At 49.0% G+C, this 19277-nt stretch overlaps 1 protein-coding gene and 2 non-coding genes across 5 annotated transcripts in view; all 3 read right to left on the minus strand.

The window, feature by feature from the left end:
- The window catches only part of PXN (paxillin), a 45069-nt gene extending 30143 nt beyond the window's left edge, over positions 1-14926 (minus strand). For all 3 annotated transcript variants that reach the window (XM_061465838.1, XM_061465836.1, XM_061465837.1), the window contains exon 1: positions 14809-14926. In XM_061465838.1, the coding sequence (XP_061321822.1) occupies positions 14809-14821 (13 nt within the window). In that variant the 5' untranslated portion in view covers positions 14822-14926. The remainder of the gene's footprint in view (positions 1-14808) is intronic.
- Positions 14927-17633: 2707 nt separating this feature from the next.
- On the minus strand, positions 17634-17774 carry LOC133276072 (U4 spliceosomal RNA). The gene has a single exon (XR_009745767.1). It is a non-coding gene; the product is annotated as a U4 spliceosomal RNA (small nuclear RNA).
- A 716-nt stretch (positions 17775-18490) lies between these two features.
- LOC133276073 (U4 spliceosomal RNA) lies at positions 18491-18631 on the minus strand. Its single transcript, XR_009745768.1, has one exon. It is a non-coding gene; the product is annotated as a U4 spliceosomal RNA (small nuclear RNA).
- Positions 18632-19277: the final 646 nt, after the last annotated feature.

Here is a 19277-nt window from a genome sequence, read left to right on the forward strand (position 1 = left end):
AACCAAGCACAGCCTTTTCAGGTTTTTCAAATCAACCCAAGCTGTCCACTTCACTGCTGTGGCTATCGCTTTCAGGAGCTGCCAACAGAAACACCAGGAAGAACAAGTTCTTACTGGTATTGAAGATTTAAGGATAGCACAGAGCAAGGCAAGGCCATACAATCCAGGTTAAGTCGGCTGTTGCGCACTTCACATATGGCCTCCAAGAGGAGTACTTGAACTTAGTAGCAGCACTGTGGCATCTCTGGTTTCAAAGCCTTCTCCCTCACAAAGGTGTGTCTTCCTGTAGTTCTCATTTCCAGAAAGAGCTGGGGAAGGGGAGGGAAGAGTTATTTCCTGTCATATACAGCATCCTCTTTTTTATAGCATGGCTTTCTCCACACTTGAAGTGAAAAGTGACATCTTATATTCACTTCCCTCTGTTTATAGTCCTGAGGAGCAAACAGCTCATGCCAGGAAAAAACACCCTGTGCTAAGACCTGCTGCCTTCAACTGAGGTCATGTTCCAGCTTACTAAACAAATGTTTTCAGCTTCTCAGCTACCAAAGGCTTCTGAGCATGCCAGATCCCCAGCTACACAAGCCTCGAATGCCCCCTATTGTGATTCACAGTCAGACAACCCAGTTGTGTGAACCCAAAACAGAAAATCCCTTCCATGGTTCCTATCAGGATTCTCAGCACTCTCAGACCAGGTCCTGAACAACAGGAAACAATTACCAAAGATGGATCAGCTTGGTCAAAAACATTCTTCCAGTGCTCTATGAACAGTCTCCAGGAGGGTCAGGAAGTTTGTAAAGGCTTTGCAAATCACAGCTCCAGCACATCCTGTGACACAGAGCATGCAAAAGCAGCGGGCTGAGCTAAGCTCAATGCTTGTACAATGTTTAAGAGCACAAAGCCAGGATCTGGGTTTGGTTTTACTGGTTTGCGGGACAGACAAATTGGAGATTGCAGAAGAGAAGTTTGTGATATGTAAAATGCTTCATAGGGACTCAACCAGCCAAAACTCCCAACTCTTGACCTCCAGTGATTCAGACCACCGTGACTGCAGTACTGCTGTCCTCAGATGAGTGTCCCACCCACAAGTTACAGCACTAACCACAGAGGGGAAGCCATTTGCAGCCACGTTTTTCAGTCATAGCAGTCGACAGCTCCACACCCTAAACCAAAACCTCCACGTATTCCATTTTATATTGATGTAACAGGCTGTGGCCTGCAGCAACTATAGGTAGTAAAGGCTACAGCCACTGCACCTGAATTCCAATGAGGATCACAAATCAGAATCCTTACCCTAAACTCACATTCACACCCCTCGACAGCACAAAAATAAACCACCTACCGTTCAGAAACGCAGAACTGATACGCAGCCCAGCACAACACAGCAAGGCACGTTCTATCAGAACAGAAAGCAAGCCTGACTCTCAGGCCTGTACTAAAAATACTGAAGCTGGAATTTCCCAGTCTGGATCCGCAGCCTGCTATGAATGAACTCCACCTGCTGCCGAGTCTTTAGTCAGAACCCGCTCCTTTTGGAAGCGGTCTGGTGTTCCTACAGGCAGTTATAGTTAGTCCTGTGAAACATTACGAGGAACAACAGTCTGCACAAATTAGAGAGTCTCCATTCTCTCCCTGTGTGTCAACAGCCAAATTGGAAACAGCTTTGGTCTCCAAGGATGCAAGTATCGCCTCCCATGGTCCTCTCAGTCAAGTAACAGCTCCTTTTGTGCAAGACCTATTCCTGATCTCTGCCTGACAGCAAATGGATCTTCAGGCGTTTCCAGGAAGTCCCAGACAAAGCTATTAGCAAATGGCCAATATTGACCCAAGTGTCTCTGGGAGGGAGAGGTGAGTTGGCTCAGCCAAAAGTAAAGGACATTAGCTCTGTTCAAACACAGCAACGCAGGAACAAGACCCAGAGAGAAATGGATCCTGGTTGAGTTTGGTGGAAGGCACAGCTTGGAGTGAGTGTCAATGTTTTAAACAAGCAACTAAGCAGTTTACTCCATCTCAGTACTGCCCTGGGCTGATTTCAGTCAGCATCCTAGATGGAAAAAAATTACAGATATATAAAAATCAGTTGCCAGTGCACTAACCTTTTCAGTCCCCTATTTATCCATATTATTTTACCCTCTCTTTATCCTTACATGCACGAAGTAGCAAGTTAACCCTCCTCACGCATCTTGTAAGGATTTTTATTTGCTGCTGCTTCCCTCAAAGTTTCTGGAAACTGCCAAAACAACAACAAAAAATGTTCATGGAAACCAAACAAGCAGCCACTGAACTGACTCCTCAGGGACAATTTCCCAGGGCCAAGGCCTCTGGTCAAAATACCAACTCCCTTTATTCCTACAGGAAGAGGGGCTCAGCCAAGCCAGCTATCTGAGGAACCAGACCCTTCCTGCTACATCACCATGTAGCTACTCACTAGGTCAAAACACAGAGCATGCCATTTCACAAACATCTAACAAATCTAGTACAAAGGAGAACTCCATTAAACAGAGCAAAGAGCCCAAGGATGGCTACAGAAACAGCAGGAAGTAAGATGCTATAGATTTTAAACCACAACTCTGCTAAAGAGAATAAACAGAAGCTCAGAGTTTGAGAGTCTAGTCCACTGGCTGATCAGTCAGGCAAACACTCATGGAAACAGCAGTAAGAGCATCACAATGCTGGCAAGTTTATCATACCTTAGAATTTTGCTACAGCACATGACACTCCAAACCTGTGCTGCTTCCTCCAAGTACATCAGGTCTATACCATATAATTAATACCTCGCCAGAAGTCTGTTTGCCTGCTTGTACAACGAAAGGGAGGACTCCCTTTACCTATTCTTCTTCTTCCCTAGCAGCACACAGAGCTGCTGGGGAAGAAAGTCATAGGTCTCCTCCTGCAGAGTAGCTCTGTTCCTTCAGGTATGCTTGCTAGAAACCTGAACAGGGCAATCTGTCCTCATGCTTTTCTGGAAAACAGAGAGGCAAGGAATGGCAATGACTCAGAGGAGAGCAGAGGAAAACCACTGCCATCATCTGTGAGCCAGTCCCTGGGCTACGAGACTTGAAGACAAACTGCCAAGTGCAGAGGTGTGTGGCACCCAGCTACTACAAAGCAACTCTTTACATGCTCACATTAATAAGGGTAGAAAGGGCATTTTTTAAGCCCTGGGTGGACTGTATTTAGTTGAGATTTGCGTAACCATAGGCAGTTGGGTCTGACTTGAACTGAAAATTGTCAGAAGCAGCACTGAGCTTACAACACACACTAACCCAGTACTGGATAATTCTTTTGAGCAGCTTCTAAGCAGTAGCTTAGTGCCATAAGCAGTGGCAAATCAGAACACAGCATGAACACATAGCAGTGGTTTCCAAATCTCTGGGCAACAGCAACGCTTGCTTGTGCTCCAGAGCCCTCAGGTGGAAATGACAAGTGTGTAAGTTTGACCACCTAAAAGCACACCTTACAACAGCTTTAGAGCACTCACCTCTGGGAGAGAATTTGGTAACTGCTGATTCTAACTCATCTAGGGAAGGAAGACATTACATCAGGATTCACACAGGAAAAGAGCACATGAGCTCCACTGGACAGTGTGCACCGTGAAGGATACAGTTTCACAAGATGCAGAAAGCGGAGTTAACAGTTCACCACTGCCAAAAATGGAGAGGTTTTACTCCCTCTTCCAGACACGTGCTGCTGCCACTTTACTTGTGCTGGCTCTGGCTCTCACAAGACCCCTCTATGAACCAGTTCAAGAGAATATACACCCAGCCAAAACACTTGCCCGCTTTCTTTTGGGTTAGAAAAGAGCACAGCAAGCAGGAAGAAGGAGTGGGTATGTCCAAACAGCCAGTCGAGGGAGAAGGAAAGGGGGTAAGGATAAGTGAAAGTAAAGCCACCCCTTCTTTCAGCAGCAGCAAGCCACTGTATTGACTCAGCTGCCAGCAGAACCCCACCTCTGACAGCCCAGCATCTCACCTTTGCCCCATAGATAACCATAGTCAGTAGTAAGATTGCTAAAGATGACTATGATCCTACCCATCTACGGATGTAAAAATGGGTTTGGACACAGGCAGAGACAAAATACTGTCAGAGCCTGCACATTCTAAATTAATTATCTGCCTTTTTAAAAGTAACAGAAACAGGAAAGCATGTGGACCCTATAACCAATAAAGGGAAGGGAGGATTCACATGGTTATGCAAGAACAGACATGAAACTTGGCGGGTGGGGGGGGAGGAAATGGCATCTTTTAAATAGTGGAAATCCTATCCAAGCAGCATAAACAGATCTGAATACAGACCCATCCAGGCAAAGTGCCAGTTACAGAATCCGAGACACACATAAAGATGATGAAATGAAGGACAGAAATATTAGTATAAATTCTGAATTCATTAAAAGCATTAGAAGCACAAATCCTGCCCATGAGATGTAGAATGCTCCAGCTACCAGCAAAAGGAGGATTCCAGCCATAAAGAACAGGGACAGTAGAGACGCTACAATCATATGGACAGTGCAATCAAAACCATATCTTGTACAGTCTACCTGAGCCATTTCTATACTGAAGGCTTTTAAATAGGAAATCAGAATGCAGACTTGAGACATTTTAGTCCTTCAAGAGAATATTTTTTCATTAATTCCAGCAACTTCCCATTCAGTAAGTAAGAAGCACATCTCCCAAGAGAATAAATGCAAAGAATATTCAACAAATGCAAATCCAGCCTTAAAACCCAAGGTATCTCAAGTTTTAAAAGCCTGTGCCTGTAAGAAGAAATGAAGTCCCAGCAAATCTCACCCAGATACCAGGGATGCCAAATGAAAGGTTAGTGTACATATATTAGCATAGGTTGAGATATAAATAAAGACAAGTTAAAAAAAGACCCTCTGGTTTGACCTGCCAACCACTCTGAGGCAAGTTGTCTTCCTCTCCTTAAAGAGCAGCTTTTGTCCAACGTGGTACATGGTTTAACTGCCTGCTACAAACCTAATTACTAAGAAAGTGCTCTGGAAATGGTGAATTTTTAAGTCTTCATTTCTGCAAGGGTCCTCTGCACCAGAGAGTGGGAGCAGACTTGGAAGCAACACCAAACTCTTTACAAGCCAAAAAGTGTAAGTCATCACCAGCAACTGACTTTATTCAAGGCGCTGCCAAAAGCACAATGTAAACTCACAGGGCAGGACAGAGGAAATGACAACGAAACAGTCAACATTTTTCAGTCCTGTGGGTCTTAGTGCTACTTCTAACTATAACGGGCAGAAAGCTTTACAAGAAAGCTTTCAATCTGATGAGCGTTCTACTAAAGGATAACCCAAGTAATTACAGATAGTGGGCAATGTCTCTTATAGACAACAGAGTACAAGGGGGCAAGTAGCACATGGTCAAAAATCTGATTAAAGCAGCAGCTTTTTACTTTAAAAGCAGCTTCTGGGAACAAAGAGAGCACAATGTTTCAGAAATGAATGAGGGAACTGGTCCCCAGTCTACTTAGGGAGAAGATGTGGGTGGTAATTTGATGGAGATCGCTGGTGGCTCTTCAGCTCTAGAGCTCTGCTTTGCTGTTTTGTCTGTTAAGCACTGGCAGAAGAATGTGGTTCAAGAGTTTCACAATGTCATGATAGAGGCCCACTGAAAGAAAGGAAATTGTTAAAGTCAGCCAGAAAACTAACATTTTTAGAACTGGGATAGATCGTAGCCAGTAAGAGCTGGAGAACATGGAAGTTTAATCTCTTCCTACTGTGAGAAGGTACATGACCTATCATTCCACCTATCATCTGGCATCGGCACAGAAGTATTAGTCACAAGTCTCCTGCTTATTTCATCACCAGCAAGAGGAACAGTGAGGATTTCTTTTTACCAAGAGCAGTATTACTAAAGCAATTAAACGCTTGACAGCTTCTTCATCCCAGCGCCCTGCACAGAAGTTGTTGTTTTCTTACAAAGCAAGGGAAAATTCTATTCTATCAACCAAAGGCTGTTTTACTCACAAGAGAGCTCATGACAAGGGAAAACTGCAATTAAAAACCAAAGACCAAAGAGAAAGTAGGTTTCTGAGAGGTAAAGATGAGTAAGAGAAACCAACCTCCAGCACTGACCAAAAATGGAAATGCCAGCAACACTGAAATAGAAGCAGCATGAGAATAAACTTCCCCTTCATAGGTACATGAAATAAATCCTTCAAATTGCTTTCTCAGAAAGGTTTTTCAGCATGGTTGCTCCTCCACCAAGTCCTGCGGTAAAAGCCAACAATCATCTGAGATAACTGGAGACAGCATTTTGCACTAGTCAAGATTCCCAGCCCCTACATTTCTGCTGTGCTGAAAATTAAGTTGACTTCTTTGTCTCAACTCATCACGTTCCTCCCTGCTACACACTGAAGCAGGGCAGAAAATTGATTCATTTCCCTGTCAGGTACCTCGATGGACACGTACCTACTCACATCACTACTGCCCTAGCACTGCTGGGTGCTTCAAAATGCGTCTGATCCCCTTCAGAACCATGCCAGCATTCCCAACCCACAGCGACACAGAGGGACCAGGCTTTCCACTTACACACTGAATGTACAAAGACAACTTCCCACACACACAGAGCAGTGTAACTGCCCCCTTGCTGAGAACGATATTCCATCCCTATCTCTGCCACAACCCCAAGCCTGACTGCTTAAAGCAGCTGGAAAACAGACTAACTCCAACTCCCCCCAAATAGAAAATAATCGCAGTTTCTGCCAAGCAAGCACTGAATACACTGCATTCCATTGCATTAAAACAATTACTCACAAGCCAGCCAAGAATTACATAAAGCTTCCTCCCTGCACCACCCCCAGCCCCTTCCCTTCAATCCTCCTCCCCAACAGCCTCCCGACTGCAAAGGCAGGATCACACCAGAGGGATACTGCTCCAGAGAGGAAGCGGCGCTGAACACCTCACACGGCGCTGGCCATTCCATTCCATGTACAGTGTTTTTTAGACCTAAGCAGTGTCACCAGGGGACTCCATCAGATCCAGCCAGCCTCGAAGGCCTCCGAATTTCACACCACCGTAAGGGGTGTACCGTGTGACCTGCTTCAGGTAGTTTTCTCCCTCGCATCTGATGGTAAAGTAGCACCCAACAACTGAATCAAACAACAACCAAATCTTAACCAACTCCTACAGAAAAATGAATGACAACCAAACAGATTTTATCCCTAGCTCACATGGCCAAGGCTTTTAAGCATGATCCCAAGGCAGAAGGTGCTGGAGGCACAGGATTTAAGGAATTAAGAAGTAGGGAGCAGCGTGCCAGAGCAGCTGTGCTTGTGAGGCACTGCCCAAGGGAACTGCTCAAGACAGTCAAGTAGCAAATCTCAGATTAAGCACCAGCAGGAGAGATCGAAAACTACAAGCTTAGGGTTCTAAGAACCTGACTGACACATTCATCCCGAACTCCACAGCTCCCAGCCTGACTGACAGCGCTGAGCTCCTCACATTTCACGGCAGAAATAAAAGGCAGCTTCTTCTGGCCAACGCTGCTCACCCACCCACAACACTGAGTTGGCCACTGATAAGAGATTTCATGACGTTGGTGAAATGGCATTTCATTCCCTCCCCCAGCAGGGATCCAGTCTAACTGCTGGAGCTGCTTGCAGCCAGGCAGAATAGTTCCAGCTGTGTATCATGCTGCCTCACCAGGCCTACACAGCCCAAGGACAGTCTCCCTCGTAAACCATAATGAACAAGAGGGAGAGCTGCAAACCAGAAACACGGCTTGTAGGCATCTTACTCCTGTGGGCCACCTCTGCCCAAAAGGGGTAATTTGCCAGCAGCAACCAAAACCCAGAGTCCCAATGCAGCTGGTGGTGAGGAACTGGGAGCAGCAAACACAACTGATGGTCAAACAAGATGAGCAGCAGGGAGAGCAGCCAGGCCATCACCTTACTCATGAGGCACCAGTAAGCTCAAGTGACATGGAGTTAACCTTAGGCTCTTCTGTCTGACCCAGCTGAAATTAGTGTCTCCAGCCCAAAAGGAACCTCTTCAAAGAGAAACCTTGAGCTTGTTTAGAACCATGAAGGAGGACAGAACATGGGAGTATTATGCCCCTAATCCATGGCAAATCATTTACAGCCCTCTTGCCAATGACCTTTTCTACTTCTGGCTTTAATTGTCCCTCTTCTGCTTTTAGAAAATCCCAGTCATTGAATGACCACAACCTTCCCACCAGCACAAAGTGAAATTCTGCGCTCACCTTGCTCTTCAGTGATAGAAATAAAGCAAGACGTTATCAAGCGTCTAAACAGACAGATTAATTCTGTCTGCCAGCTCCATTTTGTGACAAAAACATCGGACTGGTTTATTCCTGGAGACCCCACAGAGTTTGATTTATAGCTGACCCATTTAAAGCACAATTCCTCACGCAAAGTGTCATTCAGAAAGTTTATTCCCTGGAGTGCCATTTAGTTTTTTATGTTCTTCACATCACTTGCAAAATGTTAGAGGTTTAGACACGTGCAATAAAGAGTGAAAAACTCAAGAACTCAAGCTACACTCCACTGTGTGCTGCCAGCCAGACGTACTCTAGCTCCAGCAAAGCCACCTAGACCAAGTTTGCACATAACAAGAACACTGTGAGAAGTGGCATGCCTACCTCATCATCATTTAAAGAACTTGAAGTAATCTTGCTCACCGTGTACAGACAGTCCAGCACAGGGAAAAAGGAGCCAAGCAATAACAATGCAGGCTGCCTCCCCCTGTGGCTTGCCATAAGTTCTCTTGGATCCTCAGCCTATAGTTGGCTCAAACTGCTTCAATAAATTTCCCATGTAAATGCAGAATAATTACTGTCTGCTAAAAGAAAAAGCTGCATTGATTTGAGCAGCAAGAGCTTACCAGACTCCTAAACAGCACAAACACATAACCTCAGGGACTCAAGCTCCTGTAACTGAAACACCAACACTTGCTCCACAGCACCCCAGTTACCGTTTCCACTTTGCTTCATCAGGATTGAAAAACAGATACCAAAGTGTGGATTTTAACACCAGTCAATCAAGGGAGACCATCGCAGGCAGCTGGTTTCTGCTGCTCTGGGGCCATTTGCAATGAGAATAAGCACAAATGGGAAAAATAGCTGAGTGATATGAGAAAGTCATCACCCACCTCCTATTTTTATGGTATATCTTTAGCACACTACATTCTTTGAATGACTCCATGACGCTCTGTGGTAAAGGGAAAGACTAGAGTAGAACTATTGTGGGGAACTTGGAAGGGAAAGGAAATCTTTTCTCCCTACTCACAGCCTGTCATAGCAGAGGATGAAGAAAGGATGAGCAATCAGAAAGGCAGAGAAGGAATATTAAACAGGGCTGAGAAGGGAATAAAAACTTTTCAATCTAATTCAAACTTGCCATTGTAAGCTTTTCCAGCAATGGAGACCAGAAAAGCTTGGAAGAGTTGCTATTCTGATATATTCAGCTGGAAGCATCTCAGAAACACACAGATCTCACCAAACATTAACCACACTTCGCAGGTAAGGAGCCATTATCCCTACTTTGCAGATGGAGAAACAATATGCCAACAGTTGGGGCAAGTTTTTGAGGCTATGGATAAAATCAAGTTAAACCAATTTGAAAACACAACTTCCACTTTCTCCCCAATCCATTTAACTTCAGCCTAAACTGGAAGGGAATTGTGCCACTCCTCGCACTGGATCTAGTTTTGTTGCCACAAGGCAAGACAGTTCAGCTTACTGATCCAAGGGCAAACCATTTGTTCAGTCTGGGAGAAAGGGTTGGTTTTCCAAAAGGTCTGAAATTTGAACCAATTCACTCTGGAGCCTGACAGTCACCAAATAAGCAGCAAGCACACAAGAAATGGGGGAAGCTGGGAATCACCATTTTTGGCTGCCATCTGAAACTGGACGAGATGCGAGGCGAGATTTTACAAACGCTGAAACAAGAACAGGACCCAAAGGTCTCCTCAGCTCCCTCTGAAGTATTTTAAAATATTATAGCTCAGCACTCATAACAACCTGTACTTCCAGGGCTTGTTATTAAACCTAAGTTAGTTAGGACAGGCTGAAGTGAGCAAGAAACTCATTCCCCAAACCCTATCTTGTTATCGTAGCCCAGAGAAGCTTCCCGCAGACAGTATCTCACTTTGAGCAGCTGGAGTAGAACAGCATCTTCATTAACAGCTTCCGCCTCAGACAAAAAAGGGACACACAAGATCAGTACACAAAGGGCGTGAGGCACAGCCTGAGCAGAGCAGGAAACTGGGAGCAGAGATCCTATTCACTCACACTGATTTTCCACTAGCACGGCACAGCTGAATTCGGAATCTGTTCTGGCTATCTCTGAAGCTGCAGCAGATCCTGCATACCACAACTAACACATTAGTCCGATTCAAACAGATTTGGTTTGTGACCATGGACGGGCTTTCTCTCCACTCTAGCTGCACAGATCTAAGGAATTTATATACATCTGTCTTAGCAGTAGATCAGCAGAACAACTCTGATCTAACCAGAAGTGCACTGTTACTGCTTGTTCTGCTGCCAGAGGTCAGAATTTTATCCGTCATTCCTGCAGTTTCACAACCTGTTCCATATAATAAATCCACTTCAAGGGGAAAGAGATGAGGGAAAATAGAGTCTGGAGAAACTGAAGTATCATGATTCCCTGGGAAAGAACAGGTAGAGAGACAGAGTTAAAGATGATGTATGAGAGGTTACCTATTTCTTTCTCTAGTGGTAGAGATGATGTCGGAGGATCAATTTTAATGAGGAGGGCAGCTGAACACTTGGGATAAGTTGACCTCTCCCAGCGAGGGACAAAGGAGCTAAAGACAGCACAGAGTCCAGCCTTTCCATGGTAATAGAGCAACAAGAAAAGCAGCCTCTCTCTGCATCACACACTGCTCCAGGCAGAGGACTCCCTGTCTGAGCTCCTCTGGACAATGAAGTCCCTGTTTTATGAGGGGTCACAACAGCAAAGAAGCTGAAACAAGTCAGAACCCCATTGTGCAGAGTATTAGTTCTGTTTGCAGTCCTCTCGCCCAGCAGCAGGAATGACTCAGAAACCTGAGCGAGGAGAAAGCCAAGGGACCAGATTACTTTACCAGTGTTTTCCCCAGTACCATTTCCTGGGTGTAGGTGACCATGAGCAATTTCACACTAAACTTTCAGACAAACAAGACCAAAACCCACTGCACAGGACTGCCAAAGTGAAGGAACCAAGTCAGAAACAGGCAAGCATCCTCCTCACAAGGACAGACAGCATAGCCCTGCAGAGCGCAGCAGTCTTCCAAATGTTAGGAGAGATGACAGATGGAAACACATGCACCCCCTCCACAGTGCCATGAAAAATCAATGCAAGACTGCTTCCTTTAAACCTTGAGAGGATTAAACCCTGAAGAGAGGGTGGGTTATAGTTCCTAAACCAGAGGGAAACAACTTCTAAAGTAAAACCTCTTGTGCTACTGAACCTTTGCACCCAGACTATTGAAGCCACATTGCTGCAGTAGGTTTGGTTAGCAAAGTCCTTCTAGAAGTGAGCAAGCACATCTAAAATCAGCAGCTCACAGTCTAGTTTACACACCCAGCCAAAACACTGCCATAAATACATTCTCATTAAACAGAAATAACTTCTTTGTAAAGCATCTTTTCCAAGCTCAGTGTTTGTGTTTGATTGCAAAATCCTGTTGAAAAAAAAAAAATCTGAAGCCTTTTAAATAAATTAATTTTATATATTAAAAAAACAAGCAGTAGAGAAGTGAGAATTTCAAAGCCATCAAAAGAAAGCTTCTAAAAGCAACAGCATTTCTGTTTGGTGGGTTTGCAAACAATCCCTTTCAGAAAAATGCTGTAAAAACACACCCAAAGTCAAAATCAAAGAGTATCCAACTAAAGCAAATGTACAGTTTCCTTTCTCCTATTCCCCTTACCACAAAATACATGACACACTACATGAATTGGGTTTCTTCCTCCTCAACCAGCAGGTCCTAATGGGTCTGGTCACACTTACTACTTAGGTAGCACCACAGAATCAAGAATAAGTCAACATTTAACTCAGTATCTCAAATTGTCTGAAGCAAATAGGTGCTGTTGGTCACTCGTGTCCTGGAATCACAGCACGTAACAACACACTGAAAGGGGGAACACCCCGAGTTAGGATTTTCAGTCCTTAGAGCACAGTTTTACCCTCTGTGCCAATTTACAACAGTGCAGACCAGCAAGCTCACTGAGCAAAGCTTCCTGTCAAACTCCAGCACATCCGCACAACATGCTTCCTTAGAGGTTGGAGGAAGACAATCTGGACAAGCCTGGTCAGCTGCTCAACCCACCATCTCCTCCCCCTTTCCACAACGTGCTATTCTGGTTTATACATGGACCCAGCACTGCATGTCCTGTGCCACGGAGGCTCCCCCAGCTCAATGGGGTGCACAAGCACCGCCTGCAGAGCTCTCCAACAGTTTCCTGTGTGGTGTAACACCACTTCTTCAACACTGAGGGGAAAGAGAAGGAACAAAGGGGCATTTTTCAACTCCAAAGGAATCCCCAAAGCAACACAAATCCATTTGCACATGTATTTCATACCCTCTCCAGCACAAGCAGCATGAAATTGAGATAATTCTGGACCTCCAGTTCAGAGTGCACAAGTACACACTGACCAACTGCATCGAAGAGGAGGAGACTGTCGATAAACAGAGGGAGGACGGACACACCAACAGGCTATGTGAGGTGTCCCCTCACGCCCAGCAAGATCCATCAATCACTAGCCATTTCTGCACCACACAGATTCAGAAGCACCATGGGGAAACATCCAACCTGATTCTACTTGACATCAGCTCTTAACCTGCAAGGCCTATTAGCTCAGGCTCAACACTAAACCACTTTGGGGGCAAAACTGGCCCTAGAAGCAGTGCAGCTATGTCCACATGGCATTGTGCCTGAACCAACAAGTCCTGCCCGACCAGCCTGACTCTGGACACAGCTAGCGCAGACGTCTGTATCCATGGCACAGTTAATCCACAACTCGGATAATCCACCCATAGATAATGAGGAAAGAAAAACAAACTCTCACTTCGGTTTGACTTGTTTCAGGGGAGCTGTATCAGCACAGCATTGTTCTCCTGTGTATGCATCCCATGGTGAATGGCTTTAGAAAAATAAGTGAGCAATTTGGGGGCTAACAATGATTTGTAGAGGGAAAATAGCCAGTGTGCCTCCATGGGTTCTGTAAACCAAAGAAAAGCTTAGAGAGAGTCAGAGTCCCACTCCTTTATTTTTGCTTTCTATGAGATAATCAGATCATGACTGAAAGTCTGACAGACTGTACAAAGATTGAGAAAGGCCTGGTGTAATTGAGACTTGATGAAATCAAGTTGCCGAGACAAAAACTCAGATCACAACCTCAACTTTTAGTGCTGCCAATACATTCAACTGCCCAGAAGAATAAACCAGACACAAACTTAGGTCTTTTTCATAATTTCTTTGCAGCTCAACTCTAAGCTTCCTACAGAGGAAAGGACAAATGTGTTGAAACTGTGGCTGCTTGACTGAACAACTGGGAAGTTGGAATGCAACGATCACAGTGGGCACAGCACAGCTCCCATGGTTGTTACAGATGAGACGCTAAGCTGGCTCTACACAATGCTGTCTGTATGCTCACCTTGAAGGGCCACTCAGCAAGTCAATACACAGGCTGGGGGAATCCTGTTCTGACAAGAACACATTCCTGAACAGGCTAGAAACTTCCACCCAATCTCCCAGAGACAACCAGGGATATAAGAAGCAGTAAACAGAACTGCCTCCGCTTAAAGAAACAACAACTGCGAGAAGAAACTGCAGTAGAAGTTCATCCTGTTTGCACCACCAGCTACTTCACCCAGCCAGCCAAAGGGTGAGGTGTGGCTCCCTCGGAACGGTGCACCTCTCAGCAGAAAGCCATGTAGCTGATGGACTCCTTGCCCTGTACATTTTATCATTAGCCCAATTCAAAGTCTGTTTTCTGAAGGTGTGACCACCAACTTGCCAGCGCCTCAATGAGCTTCCAGTTCCAATGAGAAAACTGCGATTTGCCTGGAGCATATCTTAACAGAACGCCTGGTTTCTATTAAAGGTAGGATGGAAGTAACGGATCACGGCCCCTCCCCAGTGTCTGATTTAATCAGTTTCATAAGCGGAACTCAGCCACCCTAATGTCTCCCAGAGCACAAGGGATTTTGGCAGATCCACCCTCTTTCCGGCTCGGTACCAAAGGAACTCAAACTCTCTAGATCTTTCCAGTGAGCCCAGCTGCCTGACACCTCCCCGCTACACGGTTCTGGCAGGCTTCAGCACACCTGGGCGAAGCAGACAGGAGGATGTGCGCTGAGCCCGGCGGCTCGCTGGGCAGGGGCTGGGCGCTGCTCGCCCCGAGGGCTGCCTGGGATCGCTCCGTACCCACGCGACGTTACCGGTCTCACCCAGGCACAGCCTGGAGAGGCTGCGGCAGCGGCAGGGTAGGAGGCGTCCCCTGAAACTCGGCCACGCTCCACGCTGCCCCCGCGGTCCGGGACCGAAGGGCGCGGGGCACGGCCGGGACAAACACCGACGGCTCGGACCGCAGGCTGGGGCGGTGGCCCCGAGGCAGCCCGGGCGAGGGCCCTGGGGACGGACTGCGGCGCGGCGACCCGGGAGGCCCTGCGCGCTCGGCGGGGAGCGGACACGTCCCCGGGCGCCGGCAGGCCCGGCCCGAGCCCCAGGGCGCGGAGCGGACGGCGGCGCTGAGGGGCGCAGCGTGGCCGGGCGGGCCGCGGGGTCTGCCCGGGACGCTGCCCGCCGCGGGGGGTACGCACGGCTCGGAGCTCACCCAAGTCGTCCATGGTGCCGCCGGTCCCGGTGCCGCTGCCGCCGCCTCAGCGCCTCGCAACTTTGCCGGACCGCCCCCGCGCGCTCCCGCGGCCCGAGCTCGCGCCCGCCGCGTCGCGCCCGCCCGGCGCTGCCCCCTGTCGGCCGCAGCGGGGCCCGACAGCCCGGCCCCGGGCGGGGGGACGCGGTCCCGCGGTCCCGGGCGGGGCCGGCAGCGCTGCCGAGGGCCGGAGCGCAGCCCCGGCGGTGGGAGAGTACCCGAGGAAAGGCCGGGGCCGCCCCCGGGCCTGTCCGCGGCTCCTGCCCTCGCCCCGGCCCCGCGGCAAAGCCTGCGCTGCCGCCAGCAGCCACTCTGCCCCGAGCCTGCCGGTGCCCGGGCGGGAGCACTATCGTCTTAGTTGGAGCAGCAGGAGCCTCCACCAGGAAAGCTCCCCCGAGGGCAGCGAAGTGGTCGTGCCCGTGTCAGCCGGCGTGCGGCTGTCCCGGAGGAGCCCTGCGCCCCAACGGATCGATGTTTCCAAACCCCCCATGATTTACGCAATCCACAGGGAAGCTTGGGCAGGTGAAACCCTTCCTGAAGAATTTTCCATGAGTTGTCACCACCATAAAGGAAAGCCACCAAGTACTTCTCCTTTGCTGTGTGTAAAAACCGTACCAGCCTTCCTGGATTCATCATGCGATAGTGCATCTTGAACCACCACTTCTCACTGGCTTTCCCTTTCCAACCACTACCAAACCCCACTCCAAGGCAGCAAAGGCCTCAGCTTTGCCCAAACCACAGAGCAGCTCCACCCTCACCAGAGCCAGTGTTTGCCATCAAGCCACAGCCAAGTTGACATGGCAGGAAAAACAGTCGCTCAGCCCAAATGTTCAATTCCTAATCTGATGAGAGATACGCTGCGAACTATCAGTGTGGGAACAGCCAAGAATGCAGGAAACATGACTCTCGTAGCAGTTTTCCTTACAAAATGACCACTGAGTCAGAGAATGCTCTCAGAGCTGAAAAGCACATGTCCTGTTGCCGGGCTGAGATTACGGGATCGCGTTCCCATAAAGGCAGAGAACATGAGGTCAGCTGCTTGCAACCTCTGATGCTTCAATTTTCACTCTCTAGGCACAAACACACCCAGTTCCCCAGCTAGCACACTCCAACAGACATCGTTATTTCCTGTGTTAACATGTGCTATAATGAGAACTATCACTAGGGGGGCATGGAAATATCCCCTCCCTAGCCCCAGCCAAGTTGTGAATAATCAACAGTCCTCTGGGAAATTCATTCCAAGTTTTACTCTAAATCCAGGACTTCTCAGAAAATGACAGCCTTACCTAGCTCGAAGTACAAGACCATTATAAGCAAAGGCTTTCACCATCAAGGCCAAGGATCTCACCCAACACCCCCTGTGCTAGTCCCTGAGCAAAGTTTAAAGTATTATTTTAAGGGACTGTTCTGTTCTCTCTGACCCTCTCATGGGGTGTACAAGGCTGTGTAGTCACGGTGCCTCCAGAGGCTGCACTTCACTATCAGCACTGATAGCAATGAAGTACAAATGGGGGGATAGATTCTACAGGAGTAAGTAGGGCTAGGATGAGGGGAATGGCTTTTAACTGGAAGAGGAGAGATTTAAATTAGACATTAATCTCATCACAGGAAGATCCTAACATCACAGGAAGTTGTTCCCTGTGAGGGTGCTGAGGTGCTTGCACAGGGTGCCCAGAGAAGCTGTGGCTGCCCCATCCCTGGCAGTGTTCAAGGCCAGGTTGGACACAGGGGCTTGGAGCAAGCTGCTCTAGTGGAAGGTGTCCCTGCCCGTGGCATGAGGCTGGAAGTGGATGAGCTTTAAGCTCCCTTCCAATCCAAACCAGTCTGTGACCTATGAAATGCAGTCCATGAGGCTTCACTGTCACCTCTGGGCCACTGTTGTGTGTACTACCCCAGCACAGCTGAACATGACAAATAAACGTGATAAAGAAGGAACATTAATGTTCATTTCTACATTTTCTACTCTGCCCAGTTCCAGTGTAAAACAGCTGCCTGGCTATGGGTCTTACCAGCAGCAGGGCAGCAGCATCTGAATAGCACATACATTCAAACTGCTTCAGAGCAGCACCAGCTCGATCTATCTCCTACAGTGACTGAGGGCAGCTGCTTCCAGCTCCAGCGGAGCTTCAGCCCAGGGAGCTGGTCATTAGCCTCCTTTCACAGGGTCTGCTTAGGTATTAAAAAGACAACAGCTGCAAATTAGAAACGGATGGGGTTTATGTATGTAATAGGGTTTCACACCAAACCCACAGCTGCTTGTTTCAGAGGTCTGGGATTTCTTTAATAAGGAGCCTCTATTTTTTTCCAGCAAGTGATACACATTAACAAATCCCCACAAAATGGAGCTTGTGGTACTGTGCACTGAAAGCTGATCCTCAACATCTTTTGGAGCACTTCTGGAGCCAGTCAAGCACTACTCAGACTTTCACTCCCACTGATTTACTTGCTTGGGAAATACCTCCCATTGCTGCCCAAGCTACCTTCCAAAAGAAAGCATCCTCCTCAGCACGAGCAACCCTTCTGCAAGCACCCCAGTCCCATGTCCACAGCCCGATTGCTCCTTCAGTAGCTTGGGAAGAAAAAGGCCAGAACCCAGGTTTTTATGCAAACGCGCCCTTCATTTATTAAACCGCGATTTGGAAGGAGTAAAGGCCTAGAAAGGCGAAAGAGAACAAAAAGCCTTCGGCTGCTCCTGTCCCAGTAAGCTACCGAAGACTTATAAGACCCCATACTGGGCGACGCCGCTACTCCTTCTATCGCTTTCTATTTTTTACAACAAGGTTCAGTCTCCGTAGAGACTGTCAAAAATTGCCAATGCCGACTATATTTCAAGTCGTCATGGCGGGGTATTGGGAAAAGTTTTCAATTAGCAATAATCGCGCCTCGGATTAACCTCATTGGCTACGATACTGCCACTGCGCAAAGCTGAACCCCTACTCCCGCCGCCGAGGCGCCTCGCTCAGGGGCCGCCTCCGAGCTCGGGGCGAGCTCCGCCGTCCGCCCGCGCCCACTCCGCGCGTCCCCAGGACACTCCCCGGTACTGTCCCCACCCACGGCTGACTCCCGTACCGCCGGTAGCGGAGAGCCCCGTTTTCTCCGGTCCCCGTTGTGCATATCGGGGCGGGCGCGAAGCCTGATGGGAAGGATATGCAAAGTACGTGTACGTCACAGGGGCATCTTCCCGCGGTGCGGGGGATCCTCGCTGCAGCGCGACCACGGGGTACCCCGCACCGCGGCCCTAGGCATCCGCTGCCCAAGCCGTTCCCCTGGGCATCACCGGCCCTGCCCAAGCCCTTCCCCTGGACAGCACCGGCCCTGCCCAAGCCCTTTCCCTGGACAGCACCGGCCCTGCCCGAGCCGTTCCCCCGGGCATCCCTGCCCTGCCCGAACCGTTTGCCAGGCATCCCCTGCCCATGCCGAGCCCTCCCTCCGGCATTCCCGGCTCGGCCGGAATTGTTTCCCGGGTATCCCCTGCCCAAACCGTTCCCCTGGGCATGCCCTGCCCGCCCCAAGCCGTCACCCGCCATCTGCTGTCCAGTCTGAGCCATTCTCCCGGTATTCCCTGGCCAGCCCTGCCCGTTCCGTGGGAATCCCACCACTACCCACGTTTTCGCTGCATCTGTCATTAACCACGCGTAAGCAGCCTCCGGGGAGGCCCTCAAAAATTGCCAGTGCCGACTATATTTCAAGTCGTCATGGCGGGGTATTGGGAAAAGTTTTCAACTAGCAATAATCGCGCCTCGGATTAACCTCACAGGCTACGATACTGCCACTGCGCAAAGCTACCGGACAGCTCCGCCCTCCCGGGCCCCGCCGCCGCCGCCCCGCCGCCGTGGTCAGAGCGCGCCGCCGCGGCCCCGCGCGCCCCGCGCTAACGCTCGTCCCCCACCCTCAGAGCGCGCTCCCGGTGCCGGTGGCGGCGGGGGTTCCACCGGGGGGTCCCGATGGCCGCGGCACGGGGCACGCAGGGGGTGCCGGGAGGGCACCATGGTAATGAGCGCTGGGGAAGGCGCCCTGCCCGCCGGGAGTGGCCAAATCACACCGCTCCACCCCCGTGGAGGTGGGACCCGGGGTTCCGGCGCTGTCGATGTCACCGCCCTACAGTTTGGAAGCACGTTTAAACCCCTAAAGCAGACACCGGCAGCCTGACGGTTACGGACACTCACGGGACTGCCGGGGGAGGGTCGTGCCGCGCGGCTGACACTGGGCAAGCAGGATGCGGGATTACACATTGCGGGTCACAGGCTGCAGGTCCTCCGGGCTTTAACTGTAAAAGGAAAGAAAAATGGATTCAATATCCGTGCAACGTTTTGAACCAACTGGCACAAGCCATTTGGGGGGAGAGGGTTGGAAAAGTAGTCGGGTTATCAGCAAGGGCACATAGTGTGTGAGGCAGGTGAGGATCCAGGACCCAGATGCCACCATGCCGT

This window comes from Pezoporus flaviventris, unplaced genomic scaffold (assembly GCF_033815535.1).
Source record: "Pezoporus flaviventris isolate CSIRO_AGI_PZ_B2104156 unplaced genomic scaffold, CSIRO_AGI_Pfla_v1 ptg000041l, whole genome shotgun sequence".
Classification (NCBI taxonomy): domain Eukaryota; kingdom Metazoa; phylum Chordata; class Aves; order Psittaciformes; family Psittacidae; genus Pezoporus; species Pezoporus flaviventris.